General features: G+C 37.9%; 1 protein-coding gene across 3 annotated transcripts; it reads left to right on the top strand.

Moving 5' to 3' along the window:
- On the top strand, nt 1–7,330 carry LOC144078773 (spindle assembly abnormal protein 6 homolog). Of its 3 annotated transcripts, none has more exons than XM_077607112.1 (9): nt 1–607; nt 3,843–3,894; nt 4,724–4,803; nt 4,891–4,995; nt 5,081–5,249; nt 5,557–5,613; nt 6,111–6,236; nt 6,337–6,464; nt 7,189–7,330. In XM_077607112.1, the coding sequence occupies exons 1-8, from the start codon at nt 540–542 to the stop codon at nt 6,427–6,429; spliced, it is 750 nt and encodes a 249-aa protein (XP_077463238.1). In that variant the 5' UTR covers nt 1–539; the 3' UTR covers nt 6,430–6,464; nt 7,189–7,330. The 3 variants fall into 3 exon arrangements, with proteins under 3 accessions (XP_077463238.1, XP_077463240.1, XP_077463239.1); XM_077607113.1 differs by lacking the exon at nt 1–607 and adding an exon at nt 1,922–2,884; XM_077607114.1 differs by lacking the exons at nt 6,111–6,236; nt 6,337–6,464; nt 7,189–7,330 and adding an exon at nt 5,720–6,092.
- Nucleotides 7,331–25,982: the final 18,652 nt, after the last annotated feature.

Here is a 25,982-nt window from a genome sequence, read left to right as displayed (position 1 = left end):
AGTGGAGACCGACGAGTTGTTCTGCATCACCAAATTATCTTTGACGCTCACACGGGCCACGGTCGAGCAGGTCAATAAATACGTGGGGGACCTCGTGACTTTGCTCCAGGTGATGCGTGATTCAACTGTCTCATCCTCTTTTGGCTCATGCAGGCGGGCGGGCAACAGCACCTGCATTGTACCACATTGTTATGATCGGGGGTCACGTTCCTCCGAAGTCCAAGCATGGCGACCACCTGCGAGTCACCTTGCCGCTGCCCTCGTTGTCTTTCTAGTTGGCTGTCGATCCGGATGGCCAATTCCACGAGCGCGTCGAGGGACCCTGGTTCCTCTCGGATCGCCAGCTCCTCCCGCATCTCCACATTCAGCCGTCGTGGAGGGAGGGCGGAGTCATTAAAGGCACTCTCGGCGGCTAAGATGCGGAATTCGACCCAGTCTTTTGCCACGCTCCGGACGCCTTGTCTGAGAGCTCTTAAGCGCCCACCGGCTGGTCGAAGATCTTTCGCATCTCTGCGGTCAATAAGTCGTAGGAGGTACAAATGCGGGAGCCCCTCTCCCATTCGGCGCTCGCCCAGGCTAGGGCCTCATCACGAAGGCAGCCGATCAGGTAAGCGATCTTGGCTCGGTCCGAGGTGTGGGTGAGGCTCGGTTGTTCAAACACCAACTGCCATTGAACCAGGAAGCGCCGGCATGCGCCGAGATCTCCACCGTAGGGGGGCCTTAGGTCCCTGTTGCGGCGATATCGGTGTTACCAGGGGAGCGGCTGGGGTTAGCTGTGCACTTGGTGAATGAGGCAAAGAATTGAGTAGTGCTCGTATGTCATCCAGGGGTCTCAGCCATGCTCGATACCTTAGAACAGAGGTACGCAATAGCTTGGGTATGCTGTTCCACCACCTGCCAAATTGGGTCGGAGGGGGCCTGGCCTGCGCCCGCGGGGTCCATGTTAGAGGATCGTGCTGTTTTGATTGGGGTGGAAGAGCCCAAAGCAGGCGAGGGCTGGGAGTCTGCTTCTCCAATCTTGATTAGAATGATCCAAGTGAAAGGCCAGGCACCAGAGGGGATGGCGTGGGGATGGCGTCGGGATGGCGTCGGCGTGTCGTTAGGCGTATCCGTGGTCGTGGAGGCCGAGCGTAGTCGGAATCCTGGGAGCAAAACAAGAGGTCTTAAATCAACGAAGGCAGGCGAGAAAATACAAGCAGGTACGTACCTCACTGTGAGCAGATCAGACGATCCCGCAGTGTGGTCCTGTTCTTGGTGGCTTTAAATACTCCTCACTGGCTAATGACTCACACCTGGCAGCCCTCGAGTCATTAGAGGCAGGGGTGTCAAATTTACGGCCCGCGGGCCGGAACCGGCCCCCAAGGAGGTTCGATCAGGCCCGCAGGATCATTTGAAAGTGGAAAAAATGCATCAAAGACATGGAATTCATATTTTGAATTCGCTGCAATTCACGGATTATCCGCTAAGGGGCGCACTCTTTCCATCAGAGTAGAAGACAAGCTGCATCACTGAGACAGAAACTTTCTTCATTACACATTTCAAATCACTCTCCTTAGTTTGTAAAGTGCACGCAAAGATTACATTTTGATTTTATATGCGTATGTGTAAGTGGTTTAAAAATTCCTTTCATTAAAAGTCTCTTTTAATCTTAAAGTGCATGACTATATTTTTCAGTACCAATTCAAGTTTTGTGCCTTTGTACAATCAGTGGGATCCGTTGCAATGCCTATTTGTGAATGATAAAAGTCAATTGCACATTTATCTAAGGAAATATGAGGTGTTTCATGAAAGGATAGTTCATTCCATTTCAATATTTTCCTAATGTTCTTGTGCTTCTTTACACCAAAACAAAGGAAAGACATGATATTTGGGTTATTTATAGCAGAGCATGGTATCATTTTAATGGTCCGGCCCACTTGACATCTCCCTAGGCCGCCGTATGTGGCCCACCATGCCAAATGACTTTGACAGCCCTGCATTAGAGGCAGGACCTGTGGTTGGGTGGCGGGCGCAACCAGCCACCAATCTCGTCTGGGGCCTGACACACATGTTTATGAACACATTGCTCGGGACATCCTAGCTGTCTTGGAGTAAAACTGCAGCACATTTTCAAAATAAGGGCTGGCGGAAAAGTTAGACACGGAGCAAAAATGTTCCACTGTGAGAGTGAAAGATCCACACCACAACAGACCGACACACACAAAAAACACACAAATAAAACCACATTATTCACCTTGACTACTGTCTATGTACATTGCTTACTGACACTGTCTATATTTCTATAGTGAAAAGGGCAGTAGTGACTGACGCGCGGGTGCATGTCAGGCTCAAAGCCTGACACCATTAGCAATCGACAATCATGTTTTTGTCTGCTACCAGTGACCGACCGAGACTATCCGGATCAGAGCCAAACTTTCTTCAGGTTTAGCGTTATCAAGGTAGTGTTTTAGTCGTGCCTTGTCTTTCTTGTCATTTGGATTCTTCTTATTATTATTATCATTAATGTTGTAATAACAATAAAATCGGATTATTATCAATGCTTTTCTCAATTGTTGTCTTTTTTATGGTACAAATAAATACATAGTATTATTGTGTATTACTTTTTCAATGTCATTTGACTAAATTGCAAGATCAATCATCCATTCTGGTTAGTCGTAGTGATACATTGTGAACTTGTTTGCAAATTGCCAACAAAACCGCTAGGAGGAGACAAAGAAGAGAAACACGAAGAAGAAGAAGAAGAAGAAGAAGACGACGAAGAAGAAGTGGAAGCGTATAAATTTCCCCGGCAATCTTCGCGATAAGTCTCGCTATCTATCGCCATGCCGTTGAGACAGACTGAAGTTTTTGAAGTCACTGTTAAGTGTGAAGGCTCCAACGACAGGTAATCTGAGAAAAAGCCTACTTTTTGAGGTCCTTATTGTTGTTTTAGCAAAGATAGTCAAGTTTTGACCTGTCAATTTAGTCCCCGGGGCTATTTTAAAGTTAAGAATTCTGTGTCTAAGTAATGGCGGTGACTATTCCCCGCATACCTGTCAACTTATACGTTTTCCCCTTATTTTATACGTTTTTTGATCATTTCAAATTGTGTACGCCGTATAACAACTTTTGTACGGGATTTTTTTTAAGTACGTTTTTTGTAAAACGGATCTCGTTTGACGCATTTCGGCTGTAATCCGGTTCAAATAGTCCCTTGGGCTATTTAACCGTTAAGAATTCTGTGTCTAGTCTAATTCTAGTCCAAGGTATTAGTAGAGTACACAAAATACTGACACATTTAACATTTGTGGCTGGTCAATTCGATGCCAATTTCAAAATACGTACTACATGTCTGCAGAAGTTCCCCATCTTGTGGAAGACTTTCTGTGTGTGGTTCCAGTTTTTGTCCAACTTTACAACGTCTTTTTGAGTCTATCCGTTTTTGCTACAGAAACTCGCAGCTCGTTTTTGTGTTTTTGCTGCTTTTTTGTCATAATGATTTGGTGATTCTTAATGATCCCATTGACTTTGATTTGCTTTGTGCTTTGTGCTTTGTGCTTTTGCTTTGTTGTTCTGCGGCCTTTGACTGTACTGTCTAACTTCTAACTATGCTAACTTTTCTTGCTACTGTCACAATGAAATTTCCCGAATACAGGATGAATAAAGTTATCCAATCCAATCCAATCCAATGTAAAACTACACTATATGACATCTTGATATAATGTATAATAGGAATAATATTATTTAGATTATTTTCTAGATTGCAGAGCACTATTTAATTTTTAAGCCAACAATCTATTTACATCTTAGTAGAGAGAAATTATTCCTGTATCCACCCTGAAAACAGTCTTTTATACTTACAGAAAAAAAAACCTCCGCATCACCATGGGACTTCAGCTGGGCTACAGGACATGCGTGAGTACAGCATTTTTTTGAAATCTATCAAAAATCCTGTGCTTTACTGTCTTCATGTTAAATAAAAGTGCCATGAGAAAAGTCTTCATTGTTGAGAATGAGTGACATTGCAACCTCAATTTCAACCATTGATGTCTTGTTGCCAAATTTATGTTACATATGGAAATACCATATGGGTCCTGCTGCTCCATCTTTCTGTTTAGAAATGGTACTGACGGTCGGTGGAACGATTCAAGTTGTATTCCCGTGCAACGCTCACCACTTTCTCACGCGCATCAAGCTTCGTAATTATTGCCACTGGTTTCAAATGAAATGGCTTGCCTCTTCCTTGCATCTCCTTCACTAGAAGCCTTTCGCTTTTCACCAACCATATTGAATAATGGCTGCACGAGATATTTCATGATAAAAATGAAAAAGGTTCTTTGCGCACTGGAGATACGTCACGCACTTGCGCAACTTACGCACTGCAACGAACTGGGCAGAGGAAGGTGGATGCTGGGTGAGCCGAGCGCTCTCAGCGCCAGGCGTCGTCGGTATTAGCGGCGGAAAGAAGCACTACTCGGAAAAAGGCGCGCAATACAAAATCGAAGTGACTCACATTTTTCGACATAAACGCAATTTGCAGACATGTTCGTATGTACCGTTGTTCGTAAGTCGAATGTTCGTAAGTAGGGGAGCGTCTGTACTGTATCATTATTATTTATTTTTAATCATTACTCAAACATTTTGCAAATAAAATTAGAATTCTTCTTGGACATAAAATGTGTCTTGGCTTTCTGGGAGTGGTAAGCAATGTGTCTATTGATTGACCTTTTCTTTTTGCTTTAAGGATCTCGTTGTGACCTTTGCGGATGTGACGGATCATTCGTTCATGTTTTCCTGCTGTCTTTGCCAAGAGGACTTCCTGAGGTCTGTCTGGGAAGAATTGACCAGCATTGCATTCCATTCCATTCAGTGTGTCATTTTAAAACACCTTGATTTTATTTTTGTGTGCAGTTTGAAAGAGAGGTATGGCATTCTAGCTCAATGCGGCTCATTTCCTGAAGCGCTGATGCAGTATTTTGGGAAATGTGGGAGCGACCAGAGTTCCAGCAAGTCCAGGTACCCTAGGTTCTCCTCCTTTTGTTTCATCTCCTAAGGAATGTGCACCCCAACAAGTCTTTTTCTCTTTTGTTTTCTTCCGCAGGCATTACTTGCTGCTCTCCTCCGACTCTCCCTCGCTGGACGGCTCAGCCGAATTGAGCCTAATGAAGACCAACGAGTTGGCCAGCGTCACCATATTTTCTTTGACGCTCACACGGGCCACGGTCGAGCAGGTCAAAAAATACCTGAGGAACCGTGTGACTTTGCTCCAGGTGATGCGTGATTCAACTGTCTCATCCTCTTTTGGCTCATGCGGGCGGGCGGGCAACAGCACCTGCATTGGACCACATGTTCATGAACACATTGCTCGGGACACCCTAGCTGGCTTGGAGTGAAACTGCAGCACATTTTCAAAATAAGGGCTGGCGTTTTTTACAAATAACGGCCCATTTTTAAAAACCATTTTTTTCTCGTACAAAAGTTGTTATACGGCGTACACCATTTAAAATGATTACAAAAGGTATAAAACACTGGGAAAAAGTATCACTTGACATGTATGATGTTGTCTTTATGTCACAGGCGCAAAAAGAAAGCCTGGAGCTGCAATTGGACAAGACTAAAGCGGATTTAGAACAGGTGGGTGTTTATGTCCACTGTCAAGATACCAAATTGGAATGAACCTTTAACATTGCCCAGAGAGGATGAGATTTTGTTTCTAGTCCATGTCCTAATGTGCCATTAGATGCTTTCTGAGAAGACCGAAGAGTTGGCGCGTCTGCGCTGGGAATCGAGAAGTCAAACCAGTTGGCTATCGCTAGTCTTAGACGTGCAGTTTTAGCACCTATCCCTAATTCCTTAACTCCGTCTGGTCCCGTCGAACAAACTCAGACAGTAGACCTTTTGTTCATTGTCATCGAGTTAACAACCATAGTTTTACTCCTACAGTGGTAATACTATTTCCAAATGAAACAGCTACAACAAAATGAATGAGTCAAATGTCCTATTGGTCATTAGCGAGCCGTCCGTCATTGCGACGAGCTGCGGACTAAATTTGAGCACTCGGCTGTGGTAAGGCCCTGCTCGATGCCATCTTGTGGATTGCTGACAAACCTTCTGTTGGGACCACGTCATAGGCGCAGAGCTGCTTGCAGCAGCAAACTCAGCACCGGTCGGAGGTGGAGCAGGCAATGGACACCGTGGACCAGCGTCTCAGACAGGCGCTGCAATGCCTGGGATTATCATTTCACGATCTGGGGAAGGTTAGTAGAGTTTTTAGTTGTCATTTGTCTGAATGTGGGAACCCTGCTTGATTGATGACCTACTATGGACTGGAAAAATGACGCCATCTGACGTTCTCAGGCTCACAAGATGGTGGCGAAGTTGCAGCGCCAGTTTGCTACTCTGAAAAACAGGCAGAAGACGGAACTCCGGTCATTGTTTGAGGAACAATAACCTAAAATCCAAACTGGCGCACACGGACGGAGGAGGTATGTCGTCGAAGAATTCGAATCCACTGGCTTAGACCTTCATTTCAAATTCAAGTTGCCAAACCACTTCCGCCGGATCCAATTCATTTCATAACCAGTGCTAGCTACCTCTGTACTTTTTGTATACGACGACAATGCCCTTGTTTTATCGATGTGGCAAATGAGATGAGAAATGATGAGCGCAAAAAATAACCTCTTAACAATGTACGACATTTATAAAACATGAGCGTATTTTCCAGGCTCATACTCCAGTGCGACTTATGTTTTTCTCTCTGACCACCAAAAGCCTGTGTTTTTTTTTAGGCTGTATTCTGGTTATCTGAAAAACTGTTAAGTTGACACCGATGCCTAATTAACCTCTTGTTTGGATTTGGGTTAGTTCTTGGTTTCTAATCCAATCAAATATTGCCCTCCCAAAAATGCGACTTAATACACCATTGCGATTTATACATTTTTATTTTGTCTTCAGTGTGTTTTCTTTGGCCGGTCGGTGCGACTTATATTCAGGTGCCCTGGAAAAATACGGAAATGTTAGTTTTAGTGAATGCACTACTGTTGATTTATTGCAACCTATGTGCACGAAAATGACAGTGAGAGACATCAAAGTGGTTATGCGCAATCATTTGATGTGATGTTTGGCAGTACGACATAGCTATTGTTAGACTTCAAATTGCAATTTGAGGAATATTGGTAGCGGTCACGTTGCACTTTGGTTTGTGTGCAGGAATGCCAGGAGCGGCCCGTTTGTCCCTCCTGACATGCCGTCAGAGAGAGCAGCTGCTGCGGTCAATCAGCTGATTGCTTCCTGTTTTGCCTGTTGATTTGTACATCCCAGTTGGTTTATTAAAGATGTTGTTTGAAGCTAACTGCCCCGATTAACCTCCTGCTTCCCGCACCTGGGTCCTAACCCATTCCCGATCGTAACAGCAGGAATGCCAGCGCGGCGAGCGGGAGGAAACGTCACTGAAGTGCAAGATTGCCTCTCTGAACACGGCCCTGCACCAAATGGAGCAGCAAACAAATCGAGCCAGGGAGGCCCAGAGGTGAAGAATATGACATATTTTACTCCTTCATTTTATTGTAGCTGTTTCATTTTGATATAGTGCCACTGTAGGATTAAAACTATTGTTCTCAACTCAATTACAATTTCTACTTCAAGGTGTGGTCCAGGTGTCAAGTGGTCCAGGTGAAACTATGTCTTAAAAACGACATAGTATAGTAAGGCTTTTTTTCTTAAAAAACTACATAGTATAGTAAGGCTTTTTTTCTTAAAAAACTACATAGTATAGTAAGGCTTTTTTCGTGAAAAACTACATAGTATAGTAAGGCTTTTTTTCTTAAAAAACGACATAGTATAGTAAGGGTTTTTTCTTAAAAAAACGACATAGTATAGTATGGCTTTTTTTCTTAAAAAATGACATAGTATAGTAAGCCTTTTTTAAAGAAAAAAGAATGACATAGTATAGTAAGGCTTTTTTTCTTAAAAAACGACATAGTATAGTAAGGCTTTTTTTCGTGAAAAACTACATAGTATAGTAAGGCTTTTTAAATTAAAAAACGACATAGTATAATAAGGCTTTTTTAAATTAAAAAAACGACATAGTATACTAAGGCTTTTTTTCTTTAAAAAAACGACATAGTATAATAAGGCTTTTTTAAATTAAAAAAACTACATAGTATAGTAAGGCTTTTTTATTAAAAAAAACGGCATAGTATAGTAAGGCTTTTTTTAAAAAAACAACATTGTATAGTAAGGCTTTTTTCTTTAAAAAACGGCATAGTATAGTAAGGCTTTTTAAATTAAAAAACGACAGGATAGTAAGGCTTTTTTCTTTAAAAAAACGACATAGTATAGTAAGGCTTTTTAAATTAAAAAATGACATAGTATAGTAAGGCTTTTTTATTAAAAAAAACGGCATAGTATAGTAAGGCTTTTTTTAAAAAAACAACATTGTATAGTAAGGCTTTTTTCTTTAAAAAACGGCATAGTATAGTAAGGCTTTTTAAATTAAAAAACGACAGGATAGTAAGGCTTTTTTCTTTAAAAAAACGACATAGTATAGTAAGGCTTTTTAAATTAAAAAATGACATAGTATAGTAAGGCTTTTTTCTTTAAAAAAACTACATAGTATAGTAAGGCTTTTTAAATTAAAAAATGACATAGTATAGTAAGGCTTTTTACTTTAAAAAAACGACATAGTATAGTAAGGCTTTTTTCTTTAAAAAACACATAGTATAGTAAGGCTTTTTTCGTAAAAAACGACATAGTATAGTAAGGCTTTTAAAAAAAAAAACGACATAGTATAGTAAGGCTTTTTAAATTAAAAAACGACATAGTAAAGCAAGGCTTTTTAAATTAAAAAACGACATAGTATAGTAAGGCTTTTTTAATTAAAAAATGACAGTATAGTAAGGCTTTTTTTCTTATAAAATGACATAGTATAGTAAGGCTTTTTTCTTTAAAAAACGGCATAGTATACTAAGGCTTTTTTCTTTAAAAAACGACATAGTATAGTAAGGCTTTTTTTTAAAAACGACATAGTATAGTAAGGCTTTATTTATTAAAAAACGACATAGTATAGTAAGGCTTTTTTATTAAAAAAACGGCATAGTATACTAAGTCTTTTTTCTTTAAAAAACGACATAGTATAGTAAGGCTTTTTTTTTAAAAACGACATAGTATAGTAAGGCTTTTTAAATTAAAAAACGACAGTATAGTAAGGCTTTTTTCTTAAAAAAAACGACATAGTATAGTAAGGCTTTTTTTCATAAAAAACGACATAGTATAGTAAGGCTTTTCTCATGAAAAACGACATAGTGTAAAGTAAGGCTTTTTTGTAAAAACGACTATGTATAGTAAGGCTTTTTTTCTTAAAAAACGACATAGTATAGTAAGGCTTTTTTCTTAAAAAAACGACATAGTATAGTATGGCTTTTTTTCTTAAAAAAACGACATAGTATAGTAAGGCTTTTTTATTAAAAAAACGACATAGTATACTAAGGCTTTTTTTCTTTAAAAAACCAACATAGTATAATAAGGCTTTTTTAAATTAAAAAAACGACATAGTATAGTAAGGCTTTTTTATTTAAAAAATGGCATAGTATAGTAAGGCTTTTTTTTTAAAAAACGACATAGTATAGTAAGATTTTTTTCTTTAAAAAAACGACATAGTATAGTAAGGCTTTTTAAATAAAAAAAACGACATAGTATAGTAAGGCTTTTTTAATTAAAAAAGGACATAGTAAAGTAAGGCTTTTTTTCTTAAAAAACGACATAGTATAGTAAGGCTTTTTTTATTAAAAAACGACATGGTATAGTAAGGCTTTTTATTAAAGAACGACATAGTATAGTAAGGCTTTTTTCTTAAAAAAAACGACATACTATAGTATGGCTTTTTTCTTTAAAAAAAAAACGACATAGTATAGTAAGGCTTTTTAAATTAAAAAACGACATAGTATAGTAAGGCTTTTTTATTTAAAAAACGGCATAGAATAGTAAGGCTTTTTTCTTAAAAAACGACATAATATAGTAAGGCTTTTTTCTTAAAAAAACGACATAGTATAGTAAGGCTTTTTTCTTAAAAAAACGACATAGTATAGTAAGGCTTTTTTTATTAAAAAACGACATAGTATAGTAAGGCTTTTTTCTTAAAAAACGACATAGTATAGTAAGGCTTTTCTATTAAAAAACGACATAGTATAGTAAGGCTTTTTTTCTTAAAAAACGACATAGTATAGTAAGGCTTTTTCATTAAAAAACGACAAAGTATAGTAAGGCTTTTTTCTTAAAAAAACGACATAGTATAGTAAGGCTTTTTAAATTAAAAAACGACATAGTATAGTAAGGCTTTTTTCTTAAAAAACGACATAGTATAGTAAGGCTTTTTTATTTAAAAAACGGCATAGTATAGTAAGGCTTTTTTCTTAAAAAAACGACTTAGTATAGTAAGGCTTTTCTATTAAAAAACGACATAGCAGAGTAAGGCTTTTTTTCTTAAAAAACGACATAGTATAGTAAGGCTTTTTTCTTAAAAAAACGACATAGTATAGTAAGGCTTTTCTATTAAAAAACGACCATGCATCATAGTAAGGCTTTTTTTCTTAAAAAACGACATAGTATAGTAAGGCTTTTTTTCTTAAAAAAACGACATAGTATAGTAAGGCTTTTTTATTAAAAAACGGCATAGTATACTAAGGCTTTTTTTCGTGAAAAACGACATAGTATAGTAAGGCTTTTTTATTAAAAAAACGACATAGTATAGTAAGGCTTTTCTATTAAAAAACAACATAGTATAGTAAGGCTTTTTTCGTAAAAAACGACGTAGTATAGTAAGGCTTTTTAAAAAAAAACGACATAGTATAGTAAGGCTTTTTAAATTAAAAAACGACATAGTATAGCAAGGCTTTTTAAATTAAAAAACGACATAGTATAGCAAGGCTTTTTAAATTAAAAAACGACAGGCTTTTTAAATTAAAAAATGACAGTATAGTAAGGCTTTTTTTCTTTAAAAAATGACATAGTATAGTAAGGCTTTTTTTTAAAAAACGACATAGTATAGTAAGGCTTTTTTAATTAAAAAACGACATAGTATAGTAAGGCTTTTTTATTAAAAAAACGGCATAGTATACTAAGGCTTTTTTCTTTAAAAAACGACATAGTATAGTAAGGCTTTTTTTCTTAAAAAACGACATAGTATAGTAAGGCTTTTTTCTTAAAAAAACGACATAGTATAGTATGGCTTTTTTTCTTAAAAAAACGACATAGTATAGTAAGGCTTTTTTATTAAAAAAACGACATAGTATACTAAGGCTTTTTTTCTTTAAAAAACCAACATAGTATAATAAGGCTTTTTTAAATTAAAAAAACGACATAGTATAGTAAGGCTTTTTTATTTAAAAAATGGCATAGTATAGTAAGGCTTTTTTTTTAAAAAACGACATAGTATAGTAAGATTTTTTTCTTTAAAAAAACGACATAGTATAGTAAGGCTTTTTAAATAAAAAAAACGACATAGTATAGTAAGGCTTTTTTAATTAAAAAAGGACATAGTAAAGTAAGGCTTTTTTTCTTAAAAAACGACATAGTATAGTAAGGCTTTTTTTATTAAAAAACGACATGGTATAGTAAGGCTTTTTATTAAAGAACGACATAGTATAGTAAGGCTTTTTTCTTAAAAAAAACGACATACTATAGTATGGCTTTTTTCTTTAAAAAAAAAACGACATAGTATAGTAAGGCTTTTTAAATTAAAAAACGACATAGTATAGTAAGGCTTTTTTATTTAAAAAACGGCATAGAATAGTAAGGCTTTTTTCTTAAAAAACGACATAATATAGTAAGGCTTTTTTCTTAAAAAAACGACATAGTATAGTAAGGCTTTTTTCTTAAAAAAACGACATAGTATAGTAAGGCTTTTTTTATTAAAAAACGACATAGTATAGTAAGGCTTTTTTCTTAAAAAACGACATAGTATAGTAAGGCTTTTCTATTAAAAAACGACATAGTATAGTAAGGCTTTTTTTCTTAAAAAACGACATAGTATAGTAAGGCTTTTTCATTAAAAAACGACAAAGTATAGTAAGGCTTTTTTCTTAAAAAAACGACATAGTATAGTAAGGCTTTTTAAATTAAAAAACGACATAGTATAGTAAGGCTTTTTTCTTAAAAAACGACATAGTATAGTAAGGCTTTTTTATTTAAAAAACGGCATAGTATAGTAAGGCTTTTTTCTTAAAAAAACGACTTAGTATAGTAAGGCTTTTCTATTAAAAAACGACATAGCAGAGTAAGGCTTTTTTTCTTAAAAAACGACATAGTATAGTAAGGCTTTTTTCTTAAAAAAACGACATAGTATAGTAAGGCTTTTCTATTAAAAAACGACCATGCATCATAGTAAGGCTTTTTTTCTTAAAAAACGACATAGTATAGTAAGGCTTTTTTTCTTAAAAAAACGACATAGTATAGTAAGGCTTTTTTATTAAAAAACGGCATAGTATACTAAGGCTTTTTTTCGTGAAAAACGACATAGTATAGTAAGGCTTTTTTATTAAAAAAACGACATAGTATAGTAAGGCTTTTCTATTAAAAAACAACATAGTATAGTAAGGCTTTTTTCGTAAAAAACGACGTAGTATAGTAAGGCTTTTTAAAAAAAAACGACATAGTATAGTAAGGCTTTTTAAATTAAAAAACGACATAGTATAGCAAGGCTTTTTAAATTAAAAAACGACATAGTATAGCAAGGCTTTTTAAATTAAAAAACGACAGGCTTTTTAAATTAAAAAATGACAGTATAGTAAGGCTTTTTTTCTTAAAAAATGACATAGTATAGTAAGGCTTTTTTCTTTAAAAAATGACATAGTATAGTAAGGCTTTTTTTTAAAAAACGACATAGTATAGTAAGGCTTTTTTAATTAAAAAACGACATAGTATAGTAAGGCTTTTTTATTAAAAAAACGGCATAGTATACTAAGGCTTTTTTCTTTAAAAAACGACATAGTATAGTAAGGCTTTTTTTAAAAAAACGACATAGTATAGTAAGGCTTTTTTCTTTAAAAAACGGCATAGTATAGTAAGGCTTTTTAAATTATAAAACGACATAGTATAGTAAGGCTTTTCTCATGAAAAACGACATAGTATAGTAAGGCTTTTTTGTAAAAACGACCATGTATAGTAAGGCTTTTTTTCTTAAAAAACGACATAGTATAGTAAGGCTTTTTTTCTTAAAAAACGACATAGTATAGTAAGGCTTTTTTCTTAAAAAAACGACATAGTATAGTATGGCTTTTTTTCTTAAAAAAACGAAATAGTATAGTATGGCTTTTTTTCTTAAAAAAACAAAATAGTATAGTAAGGCTTTATTAAAAAACGGCATAGTATACTAAGGCTTTTTTTCGTGAAAAACGACATTGTATAGTAAGGCTTTTTTAATAAAAAACGACATAGTATAGTAAGGCTTTTTTATTAAAAAAAACGACATAGTATAGTAAGGCTTTTTTATTAAAGAAAACGACATAGTATACTAAGGCTTTTTTTCTTTAAAAAACAACATAGTATAATAAGGCTTTTTTAAATAAAAAAAACGACATAGTATAGTAAGGCTTTTTTATTAAAAAAACGGCATAGTATAGTAAGGCTTTTTTTTAAAAAACGACATAGTATAGTAAGGCTTTTTTCTTTTAAAAAACGACATAATATAGTAAGGCTTTTTTCGTAAAAAAACGAAATAGTATAGTAAGATTTTTTTCTTTAAAAAAACGACATAGTATCGTAAGGCTTTTTAAATAAAAAAAACGACATAGTATAGTAAGGCTTTTTTAATTAAAAAAGGACATAGTATAGTAAGGCTTTTTTTCTTAAAAAACGACATAGTATAGTAAGGCTTTTTAAATTAAAAAACGACATAGTATAGCAAGGACATAGTATAGTAAGGCTTTTTCATTAAAAAACGACATAGTATAGTAAGGCTTTTTAAATTAAAAAAGCGACATAGTATAGTAAGGCTTTAGTTCTTAAAAAACGACATAGTATAGTAAGGCTTTTTTCTTTAAAAAACGACATAGTATAGTAAGGCTTTTTAAATTAAAAAACGACATAGTATAGTAAGGCTTTTTAAATTAAAAAACGACATAGTATAGTAAGGCTTTTTAAATTAAAAAACGACATAGTATAGTGAGGCTTTTTAAATTAAAAAATGACATAGTAATGTAAGGCTTTTTTAATTAAAAAAACGACATAGTATAGTAAGGCTTTTTTAAAAAAAACGACATAGTATAGTAAGGCTTTTTTAATTAAAAAACGACATAGTTTAGTAAGGCTTTTTTAATTAAAAAATGACATAGTATAGTAAGGCTTTTTTCTTTAAAAAACGACATAGTATAGTAAGGCTTTTTTTTTTAAAAACGACATAGTATAGTAAGGCTTTTTTAATTAAAAAACGATATAGTTTAGTAAGGCTTTTTTAATTAAAAAATGACATAGTATAGTAAGGCTTTTTTCTTAAAAAACGACATAGTATAGTCAGGCTTTTTTCTTTAAAAAACGACATAGTATAGTAAGGCTTTTTTCTTAAAAAACAACATAGTATAGTAAGGCTTTTTTCTTTAAAAAAACGACATAGTATAGTAAGGCTTTTTTCTTAAAAAACAACATAGTATAGTAAGGCTTTTTAAATTAAAAAACGACAGTATAGTAAGGCTTTTTTTCAAAAAACGACATAGTATAGCAAGGCTTTTTTTCTTAAAAAATGACATAGTATAGTAAGGCTTTTTTATTAAAAAAAACGGCATAGTATAGTAAGTCTTTTTTTCTTAAAAAACGACAGTATAGTTAGGCTTTTTTCTTAAAAAAACAACATAGTATAGTAAGGCTTTTTCATTAAAAAACGACATAGTATAGTAAGGCTTTTTTCTTAAAAAAACGACATAGTATAGTAAGGCTTTTTTCTTAAAAAAACGACATAGTATAGTAAGGCTTTTTTCGTGAAAAAACGACATAGTATAGTAAGGGTTTTTTAATTAAAAAACGACATAGTATAGTAAGGCTATTTTAATTAAAAACTACATAGTATAGTAAGGCTTTTTAAATTAAAAAACGACATAGTATAGTAAGGCTTTTTTTAATTAAAAAAACGACATAGTATAGTAAGGCTTTTTTTTTTTAAATGACATAGTATAGTAAGGCTTTTTTAATTAAAAAACGACATAGTATAGTAAAGCTTTTTTAATTAAAAAATGACATAGTATAGTAAGGCTTTTTTCTTAAAAAACGACATAGTATAGTCAGGCTTTTTTCTTTAAAAAACGACATAGTATAGTCAGGCTTTTTTCTTAAAAAACAACATAGTATAGTAAGGCTTTTTAAATTAAAAAACGACATAGTATAGTAAGGCTTTTTTATTTAAAAAAACGGCATAGTATAGTAAGGCTTTTTTCTTTAAAAAACGACATAGTATAGTAAGGCTTTTTTCTTAAAAAACGACATAGTATAGTAAGGCTTTTTTTATTAAAAAACGACATAGTATAGTAAGGCTTTTTTAATTAAAAAATGACATAGTATAGTAAGGCTTTTTTCTTAAAAAACGACATAGTATAGTCAGGCTTTTTTATTTAAAAAACGACATAGTATAGTAAGGCTTTTATTAAAGAACGACATAGTATAGTAAGGCTTTTTTCTTTAAAAAAACGACATACTATAGTATGGCTTTTTTTCTTAAAAAACGACATAGTATAGCAAGGCTTTTTTTCTTTAAAAAAACGACATAGTATAGTAAGGCTTTTTAAATAAAAAAAACGACATAGTATAGTAAGGCTTTTTTAATTAAAAAAGGACATAGTATAGTAAGGCTTTTTTTCTTAAAAAACGACATAGTATAGTAAGGCTTTTTTCTTTAAAAAACGGCATAGTATAGTAAGGCTTTTTTCTTAAAAAACGACATAGTATAGTAAGGCTTTTTTCTTTAAAAAAAACGACATAGTATAGTAAGGCTTTTTTAATTAAAAAACGACATAGTATAGTAAGGCTTTTTTAATTAAAAAACGACATAGTATAGTAAGGCTTTTTTAATTAAAAAACGACATAGTATAGTAAGGCTTTTTAAATTAAAAAATGACATAGTATAGTAAGGCTTTTTTAATTAAAAAAATGACATAGTATAGTAAGGCTTTTTTTTAAAAAAACGACATAGTAATAAGTAGGGATATGTAACAATGTAGAATTAAAATAATTGGTGGGATTGGCAATATGATGTCTAATAGGTTAAAGGCCCAGCGGCGCTTAATGGAAAAGCGGTGACGAGAGGCAAAATCGAACATGACTTCAGGTAAGTGGGTAAGTAAATAAAAAGGAGACGAAACAATGTAGAGTTTAAATAACAGGGGGTGGGCAAGTCTGATGCCCAATAGTGTAATGGCTAGTGGCGTTTAATGGAAAAGCGACGACTAGTGGCAAAATGAAACATAATGTAAGCAACAAAAACAGTAGGGGTTTTGTATTAACGTAGAGTAAAATAATTGGGGGGTCTGGCAATATGATGCCTAATAGTGTAATGGCCGAGCGACGTTTAATGGAAAAGCGGTGACTAATGGCAAAATTGAACATAATATAAGTAAACAAATAGGTAGGGATATGTAACAATGTAGAATTAAAATAATTGGTGGGATTGGCAATATGATGCCTAATAGTGTAATGGCTGAGTGACGTTTAATGGTAATAGCGCTGACTAGTGGCAAAAATCAAACATAGCGTAAGTAAACAAATAAGCAAGGGTATGTAACAACGTAGAGTTCAATAATGGGTGGGAGTGGCAATACGATGCCTAATAGTGTAATTGCTGAGCGACGCTTAATGGAAATAGTGGCGACTAGTGGCAAAATTGAACATAATATAAGTAAACAAATAAGTAGGGATATGTAACAATGTAGAATTAAAATAATTGGTGGGATTGGCAATATGATGCCTAATAGTGTAATTGCTTAGCGACGCTTGATGGAAATAGCGGCGACTAGTGGCAAAAGTTAACATAACATAAGCAAACAAATAAGTAGGGGTATGCAATAACGTAGAGTTTAAAGAACTGGTGGGATTGGCAATATGATGCCTAACAGTGTAATAGCTGAGCGACGTTTTATGGAAATAGCGGCGACTAGTGGCAAAACTGAACATAACCTCAACTAAATAAACAAGTAGGGGCATGCGATAATGTAGAGTAAAATAGCAAAGGGGGGGTGGTGATAAACGTGGGGACGCTTAACAGAAAAGTGACGACTAATGGTTAAAATAGAACTGAAATAGACTAAGCTAGTTAATAGGGGCATGTAATAGCGTAGAGTTAAACAATAAGGGGGGGTCTGGCAATATGGTGCCTGACAGTGTTTATGCGACGGCCAATAATATAATCAATGAGCGGCGCTTAATGGAAAAGCGGCGACTAGTGACTAATAGAAAAAGTACTCAATGAAACATTAAATAGGGGCATGTAGTATTATGTCTAATTGAACATGAGCAGCATATTCACAGTATGCTGACAATAAAGTAGGATAGGTCAGTCGGATACAAATGGAGCATGCAATACGGGACTAATACCCAATGATAAGACAACCCTCGCTTGGTTCCTGAGTGGGGGCATGGTGTCTGGTTCTAGTGCCTTCGGAGATAAAATTGAGCTTAGGGCTCGCGATCTGTTGGTACTGGTTCATGTGGCCATGTCGCTGTTTCAGACAATGTGGTAGCCTTGAGCGGGGACAGGCTCCTGCTATATGGCGGCTCAGGTGCCTAACCTGGCGGGTACGGTGACTCTCCTCTAACCGCCCAAGAAACTCGAGGAGCACGACTAGTGGGGTCTGCATCCGTTCATCAAGTTCACTTGGATAGACGCCAGTTGCCTGGCACTTCGGGCACGGGGACCTCGTCAACTCGTACAGGATAGCGACTGGCGGTGAGTCGCGACTCTCTAAAGTAGCCAAATGCCTCGTCATCTAATTAGTGACGCGCATGAATGGATGAACGAGATTCCCACTGTCCCTACCCGCCCTCTAGCGAAACCACAGCCAAGGGAACGGGCTTGGCGGAATCAGCGGGGAAAGAAGACCCTGTTGAGCTTGACTCTAGTCTGGCACTGTGAAGAGACATGAGGGGTGTAGAATAAGTGGAAGGGGTTCCCTACACCGGTTTGGTCCGGAGGCGTCACCCTCCGGGGGACCGTCGAAGGCCTTACGGTGGGACCTCCGCCTGTGAAATACCACTACCCTTATCGTTTTTCCACTTACTCGGTGGAGCGGGAGGCGAGCCCATCGAAAGTTGGCTCTCGGTTCTGGTGCCAAGCGTGAATACCCCCGCGTCCCGAACGTTTTCCCCGGGCGTCAATCCTTACCGCGTCTCCAGCTTCCGACCGACGTCGCTCCGGCGGCTAGGGAGGTTCTGGGCGGCGTTGGTGGGAGCCCGGGCGTACGGGCCGGGGCACGCAACCCGCTCATCCTGCAATCGGGCAGGAGGATGAAGTTAAGGCGGCCCCTGCCCGGAGGATGAGCTAAACACTTGGGCAAAAAACGCTGAATTTTTTTTAAAAAAAAAATTGTGCTATTTTATATATCTATTTTATTTTTTTATGTCAGGAGTGTAGTATGAGCTTTCTCCCCCCGGGAAAGTGTCTCAAATTCGGGTAAGTGTGTTAGAACTGATCCGTTTGGGTGTTGGGTGTTATGTTTACCCAGCAATAGTGTCTCATCTCAGCGTTTTTTGAGTGTGCAGCTCATCCTCCGAGCAGTTGTCGCCTTAACCTCATCCTCCTGCCCGATTGAAGGAGGATGGGTTTAAGGCTGCCGCTGTCCGGAGGATGAGCTGCACACTTGGGCAAAAAACGCTGAATTTTTTTTTTCAATTTTTGGGGGGGGGGTTGTTTTATATCTATTATTATTATTTTTGAAGTTGTTAAAAATAAACAGGCCAAAATGTTAAAAATCAACCCAGTGAAAGTGTTTGAAAAGCAGGGTAAAAGTTTTGCAAAATACTGATGAAAATGTTTTAATTGTACCCAGGAATAGCGTTCTTAAAGCCCCCTTAAAGTTTTGAAAAAGATCGGTAAAGTTGTTTTAAATAAACAGGCCAAAATGTTAAAAATCAACCCAGTGAAAGTGTTTGAAAAGCCCCCTTAAAGTTTTGAAAAAGATCGGTAAAGTTGTTTTAAATAAACAGGCCAAAATGTTAAAAATCAACCCAGTGAAAGTGCTTGAAAAGCCGGCAAGAAATGTCGAAAAAGACCGATGAAAAAGTTTAAATTGTACCCAGGAAAAAGGTGCCCTTTTCAGGACCGCACCTGACCCGAGTGCAGTACCGAAGTTTGTCCGCCAGACGGCGAAAAGGAGCAAGGTCATCAACCAGGCCGGGTAAACGGCGGGAGTAACTATGACTCTTGTTAAAAATAAACAGGCCAAAATGTTTAAAATCAACCCAGGGAAAGTGTTTGAAAAGCAGGGTAAAAGTTTTGCAAAATACTGATGAAAATGTTTTAATTGTACCCAGGAATAGCGTTCGTAAAGCCCCCTTAAAGTTTTGTAAAACATGGGTAAAGTTGTTAAAATAAACAGGCCAAAATGTTTAAAATCAACCCAGGGAAAGTGTTTGAAAAGCCCGCAGAAAGTTTTGTGAAACATGGGTAAAGTTATTAAAAATAAACAGGCCAAAATGTTAAAAATCAACCCAGTGAAAGTGTTTGAAAAGCCCCCTTAAAGTTTTGTGAAACATGGGTAAAGTTGTTAAAAATAAACGGGCCAAAATGTTAAAAATGAACCCAGTGAAAGTGTTTGAAAAGCCCCCTTAAAGTTTTGAAAAAGATCGGTAAAGTTGTTTTAAATAAACAGGCCAAAATGTTAAAAATCAACCCAGTGAAAGTGTTTGAAAAGCCCCCTTAAAGTTTTGAAAAAGATCGGTAAAGTTGTTTTAAATAAACAGGCCAAAATGTTAAAAATCAACCCAGTGAAAGTGCTTGAAAAGCCGGCAAGAAATGTCGAAAAAGACCGATGAAAAAGTTTAAATTGTACCCAGGAAAAAGGTGCCCTTTTCAGGACCGCACCTGACCCGAGTGCAGTACCGAAGTTTGTCCGCCAGACGGCGAAAAGGAGCAAGGTCATCAACCAGGCCGGGTAAACGGCGGGAGTAACTATGACTCTTGTTAAAAATAAACAGGCCAAAATGTTTAAAATCAACCCAGGGAAAGTGTTTGAAAAGCAGGGTAAAAGTTTTGCAAAATACTGATGAAAATGTTTTATTTGTACCCAGGAATAGCGTTCTTAAAGCCCCCTTAAAGTTTTGTAAAACATGGGTAAAGTTGTTAAAATAAACAGGCCAAAATGTTTAAAATCAACCCAGGGAAAGTGTTTGAAAAGCCCGCAGAAAGTTTTGTGAAACATGGGTAAAGTTATTAAAAATAAACAGGCCAAAATGTTAAAAATCAACCCAGGGAAAGTGTTTGAAAAGCCCCCTTAAAGTTTTGTGAAACATGGGTAAAGTTGTTAAAAATAAACGGGCCAAAATGTTAAAAATGAACCCAGTGAAAGTGTTTGAAAAGCCCCCTTAAAGTTTTGAAAAAGATCGGTAAAGTTGTTTTAAATAAACAGGCCAAAATGTTAAAAATCAACCCAGTGAAAGTGCTTGAAAAGCCGGCAAGAAATGTCGAAAAAGACCGATGAAAAAGTTTAAATTGTACCCAGGAAAAAGGTGCCCTTTTCAGGACCGCACCTGACCCGAGTGCAGTACCGAAGTTTGTCCGCCAGACCGCGAAAAGGAGCAAGGTCATCAACCAGGCCGGGTAAACGGCGGGAGTAACTATGACTCTCCTAAGGGAGAATGAAGAACAATAGAATGAAGTGGACTCATGGTTGTCAGGGGACTGTGAGGGTGTGGTCTCGGTCGAATTCGGTATGGAGGGTGATTCAGGCTTATGGGAAGAAGCATCAGACCACGGTCTGGAGGAATCTGAAGTCCGTGCAGATGAATCATGGGTTACGTCCCCCCTGCCTGCCTTTCCGTCGAGCCATTGCCAACAAAATAGAATGGAACATTCTGATGGCATGTGCGCCATAAGCACACAATGTGGCCGGAAGGCCCGGGAATGAATAAAAGGGGGCATGGTAGTTATGTTTAAAAACAAACAATTGGAGATTGTGACCCACCATCGGAGGGCCCTGCCAGCCTGGTATTGCACCTGTGTTTGGGCAGAAGGTTCCTTCGGCCTGTGGGTCCAAGAAAAACATTAGAGGTGCAGCACGCACCTACTAAACGGAACACGCGGGATAATATAGGTGACCACATAAAATGGAAATCTGACTTCGTGACCCACCTTAGGAGGGCCCCAGCCAGCCTGGTATTGTACTAGCGTTTGGGTGGACGGCTCCTTCGACCTGTGGGCACGAGAAAACGATAGGGGTGCGGTCCGTGCCCAATAATAAGAATAAAAATGAACAACATGCAGGGAGGTTCGATCCTGTTAGGGCCGTAATGATGCAGCGGTTCGGATGTCAAGTGTAACATGTGCGGAATATGTACGTAGCATTGATAATGGTGAGTGGAAATTTGGTGAGGCGGCAACACGTATTGGTACTAATAACAGTATGCAGGAGCGGGGGGCATCAGGGGACAATGCTATTGTCAACCTGGTATAGTCATTACCTAGGACAGCATTGCTATATGGGAGTAGGTGATCCTGACGGTATAATGGAAGTTATGAGGGCCATGTGATTGCGATGGGCGGCTAGATACAAGGGCTGAGGTATAACAATAAAGATAAGGTTGGGGTGAAAAGTGTATAATTAGTATATGGTGAAGTTACAATTAGATAGGGCTGAATAATTGAAGCGGACGAGTAAAACATGTATTAATGAGAGCAACAGCAGCATAATGTTTCATTAAGGAGCGAATTGTACCGATACTGAAGGGGGTATGCAGGGGAGGAGAGGATTAGGGGTATTGTGAATAGATAATGAGGCAGACTTGGTTAAGAGTTTTATAGCAAATAATAAGAATTAAGGCAGCATATTTGATGTGTAAAATAACTGAAACAGTGTAATATAATAGTGTTGTCTTGACTGGCTGTGATAGGAGTTGAATAATAGCAAAAGTTGAAAGTACCATTAGTTAGGAAGGTATCGCAAGCAGGTAAGGTAAGAGGTGGCGGGGCGGCTGACGCCAATAAAAGGTGGTAACTTGATCGAGTTATTCAGCCCCAAGATGGACGGGAACTAGAATGGATAGGGACCACGTGGCGGAGGACAACAATGGCGGCGCGGGGCAAGGAGAGACGAGAGGAAGAACCAGCAAGAGACAAGAGGAAACGCGAAGGGGAAGATTACGGAAAAGACGAAGAAGGAAGGAGCGGACCCCGGTGCTCCTGCCACATGAGGCTTCGAGTGGTGAGGGAGAAACACCAGGAGAAGGGCCCAGCACTAGTGTAGATAGAGGGGATGCTATTGTTACACCCTGCATTCGATCTTGACACACAGGGGGAAATAATCAGAACAGTGAGATGTTGTTGTTAGTTCAATCCAACTTTTACTGTAATGAATTAACACAAAAACCCATAACATACAATTAAACCCATATATATACATTATCAACACGTTAGAACCCAAAACATAATGTACAATTACACCTATATATATATAAATATATATTATCAACACTTTAGAAACCAAAACACAATGCACACACACACTCGTTCAACACACGGTCATAACTTGTTATATCTTTTCCTTTTACAACTTCTAGTAGTCCTACTATTATTCAACAGGGTAAACAATGCAATATCAATAATATAAAATCCTTTCTATGACCGTTATAGACACTGTCAACGATAATGGTGGCCGAAGGTAGCGTGCTAAATGCTATTCCATGTGCGTGACCCGAGACTCTCACATTCACGCCCGTAATTCAAAAGTAAATAAACATTAATAACCATTATCTCTTTTCTCACACGCTAAACAGTGTATATTACAAACCCCAAACTCAAACAGCCTTTACAACAAACAGCATACCTTGACACACAGGGGGAAATAATCAGAACAGTGAGATGTTGTTGTTAGTTCAATCCAACTTTTACTGTAATGATTCAGCACACCTCCCGTGCCTCAAGCTATTTGCTAAGACATCAATAATCGAATACCGATCTTCTTTAACATGCCCCACACTTGCCATGTGGATCAAAGGATCAACAATCGAACACCGATACACACATTCAATCCAAACCCATTGTGCATTCTCAACATTCAATCATTAATAAATCAAACACTCTAGTATGTCACACTAATAGATCAAACACTCTAGTATGTCACACTCTCCCCCACAAAAACAAATGTCGTCCCGACATCAGTATATTCCAAATATCTTCCCCTTGTTGGTTGTAATGCTGAACAGTCTAGCGAACTTGTCATTTCACATCCTCTTCTGTAAGCTGATACTCATGAAAACTCCAGGCGGCAAGGGCCACAGTTCAAATATAATCCACAACTCGTACGGTCCACGTTCACTGGATGGAAACTGTAATCACAGTCGTAACAGTCCATGTTCGCATAATACATGCCACCCTTGTAGGCTCAAGCCTGTTGGAGTCCATACATAAAGGGTGGTTGAATGTAATATGGCTGCAGGTGTACTAACCAAGGAACCACTCCTGGTGCAGGGTAAGCAGGTAGCAGCTGATGTGGTGACTGGGTACTATAACAGGAGGGGACACCAAGCTGATCATAGGTCATTCGTCGTGGTGGATGTCTCTCCCTTCTTGGCCGTTCATAAGTCATCGCCTCAAGCTCATTCACAGTGGTTGGCGGAGAGGTCTCTGATAAATGATCATCACGAGGATCTTCAACAGCCAGATTTGTTCCCTCACCAGGCAGGTCCTCCCGCTGATAGTCATCTTCTCGTTGTACTGGTCCGGAAGCAGGGCCCTTCACTCCGAGTCTCTGATTCGCTGGCAGTGGCCTGTGCTCAGACTCCATCCCTTGGGCATCTCTCTCATTTAGCACCTGGAGGGGCTCGTAGTGAAAGTCATCTTCGTAACCACTGTCTTGGTCTGTCTCTTGAAGATGAGATACCGGCTGCTGTTTATTTCTCTCCATACTCTTGTCAATTTTTCCTCCTTCTGGTGTCAGGTTTTTTATCAGGATGCGCTCTCCTGGTTGTAGCACGGAGCTCCTCACTTTGGTGTCATAGTGCTTTTTACCTCGTTCTGCAGCTTTTCGTACACTCACGGTGGCAATGGTGTACGCCTCCTCCATCCCTTGTCTCCCTTTCTCCACTTTGGCCTTGTATAACTCCAGCTTGTCAGCTTTGATTGCGCGTTCTCTCAGCGCATCCAGTTCATCACGATAGGCGCGGGCTGCACGGGCGTCTACGAGCAGCTTCAAATTCTCCTGCTGGAGCCTCTTTATTTCTTCCTCCATGTTTTCCTGCTGGTGTCTGTTGTCTAGCAGTTATCTATTCCTCTCTTCTAGCTCTTGTCTAAGTCGTCTGATCTTTGCCTTTGAATCGGTAGGTTCCACCATCAGGTGTTGCTGAGTTCCCACCTGCTGCTGTTGCATGCTGGGAGGATTGACGATGGCCAGTGGACTGGGTGTGCCACAAAGCACACGAACCACACCTTCCCTTTCCTGAGTTAGCTCTGCTATTGTCTCTTCTTTTAATGGTCTGCCTCCTCGGATTTTACATCCAGCTTGGAAATGTTCTCCACTCCCACACCGATAACAATGTGTGCACTTCACATCTCGCCCTCCCTGCTGACAAGCAAAACACCTTCTTGGGACATAAGCAGGGCGGCTAGTGTTCCAGGGGGGTGCTGGGGGCTTGCTGTAGTAATTTTGTTTTGCAAAAGGTGGCTGGGGCTCCCTAACTGGTCTTCTAACTGAAGGTGGGAGGTAGGACTGAGGCTGAAACATAGCCTGCTGTAGTGTCTCTCTGATCTGAGCTATCTCTGCACTGAGATCTTTAAGAGAAGCAACACTTGCCTTAAGTTCAGTCAACTCCGCTCGTACCTCACGGGACACTTTTGGTTTTTCTTCTCCAGGGCAATTGGTAGGTCGTAGTTCTTCTGAGTGCACCTTGCTAATATGTGTCGCTGCCTGTGGGGTACTAAACTTCTTTTTATTTCTCCTTTCTGTTTCATTAGCACAGGCTACATTTAACCGCTCTAGCAAAAGCTCATCTGAAGTCTTACAGTTCAGCAAGAGAGGCTGCATATCTACTCTAACACTGTCACTCTGGAGACCAGTGAGTATCGTGTGCAAGCACATACGCTGGACTAAACTTGGGTCATACTGGAGTCCTGATTCTGATTCTCGAGATGCAAACAGTACCTTCTGTTTAAGAACTAAGACTCGCATTAAGAAACTTTGAGGAGTCTCTTTGATATGCTGCACTTCTGAAGCTAACTGCACATAGAGGTCGGTAGCACTCCTTTCCTGAAAATGAGCGCGTAGGATGCGTTTGAGTGTGGGAAGAGTGAGGTTAGGTTTCTCTTCCAAATAATTACGTAGCTGCAAACTGGGGGAGATAGCTCTGATAACTGCATCAATAATTTCCACATCTAGGTAACCCCTATTCAGTCCATTTTCAATTTGATGAACAAGGCTGGAGAATGTCAGCTTGTCCCTTTGGCCTGGTTCACCTGTCTGGCCAGCAATTTTGAAGTCCTTGCGCCAGTATGAGCTTGGCTGGGGCTGGGGAGACACACCCCCTTGAGGGTCCGCAGCATCTGGTAGCTGGGGCAAAGTTATTGGAGTCTCTTCCAATCTTGATCCTTGCTTTTCGTTTTCATCTATTTTGACTTCATGCTTCATATCTGATATTTTATCTTTCAGTTTCAACAATTCGGACATGCCTTCATCCTGCAGTTCCCCTAGTTCTTCTCTTTCTAGGTACTTCACAATGTGAGCCACTAATGATAGACGCGATTTCCGTTTAACACTTCTTAATATGTTAAGAAAATCACATATTTCCAGTAGGTTATTTTCCGTCAGGTTGTTCAATGTTCCTAC

Source organism: Stigmatopora argus, chromosome 8, assembly GCF_051989625.1.
Source record: "Stigmatopora argus isolate UIUO_Sarg chromosome 8, RoL_Sarg_1.0, whole genome shotgun sequence".
Taxonomy (NCBI): domain Eukaryota; kingdom Metazoa; phylum Chordata; class Actinopteri; order Syngnathiformes; family Syngnathidae; genus Stigmatopora; species Stigmatopora argus.
Note: the sequence above shows the minus strand (reverse complement) of the source record. Positions and strands in the feature narration are given on the sequence as shown.

Bases quoted from the DNA above. Each gene is read 5' to 3' on its own strand.
- LOC144078773 (XM_077607112.1), top strand. From the start codon at position 540: ATGCGGGAGCCCCTCTCCCATTCGGCGCTCGCCCAGGCTAGGGCCTCA. The intron at 3,895-4,723 runs GTGAGTACAGCA...TTTTGCTTTAAG, and splicing joins AGCTGGGCTACAGGACATGC to GATCTCGTTGTGACCTTTGC. The intron at 6,237-6,336 runs GTTAGTAGAGTT...TGACGTTCTCAG, and splicing joins CATTTCACGATCTGGGGAAG to GCTCACAAGATGGTGGCGAA.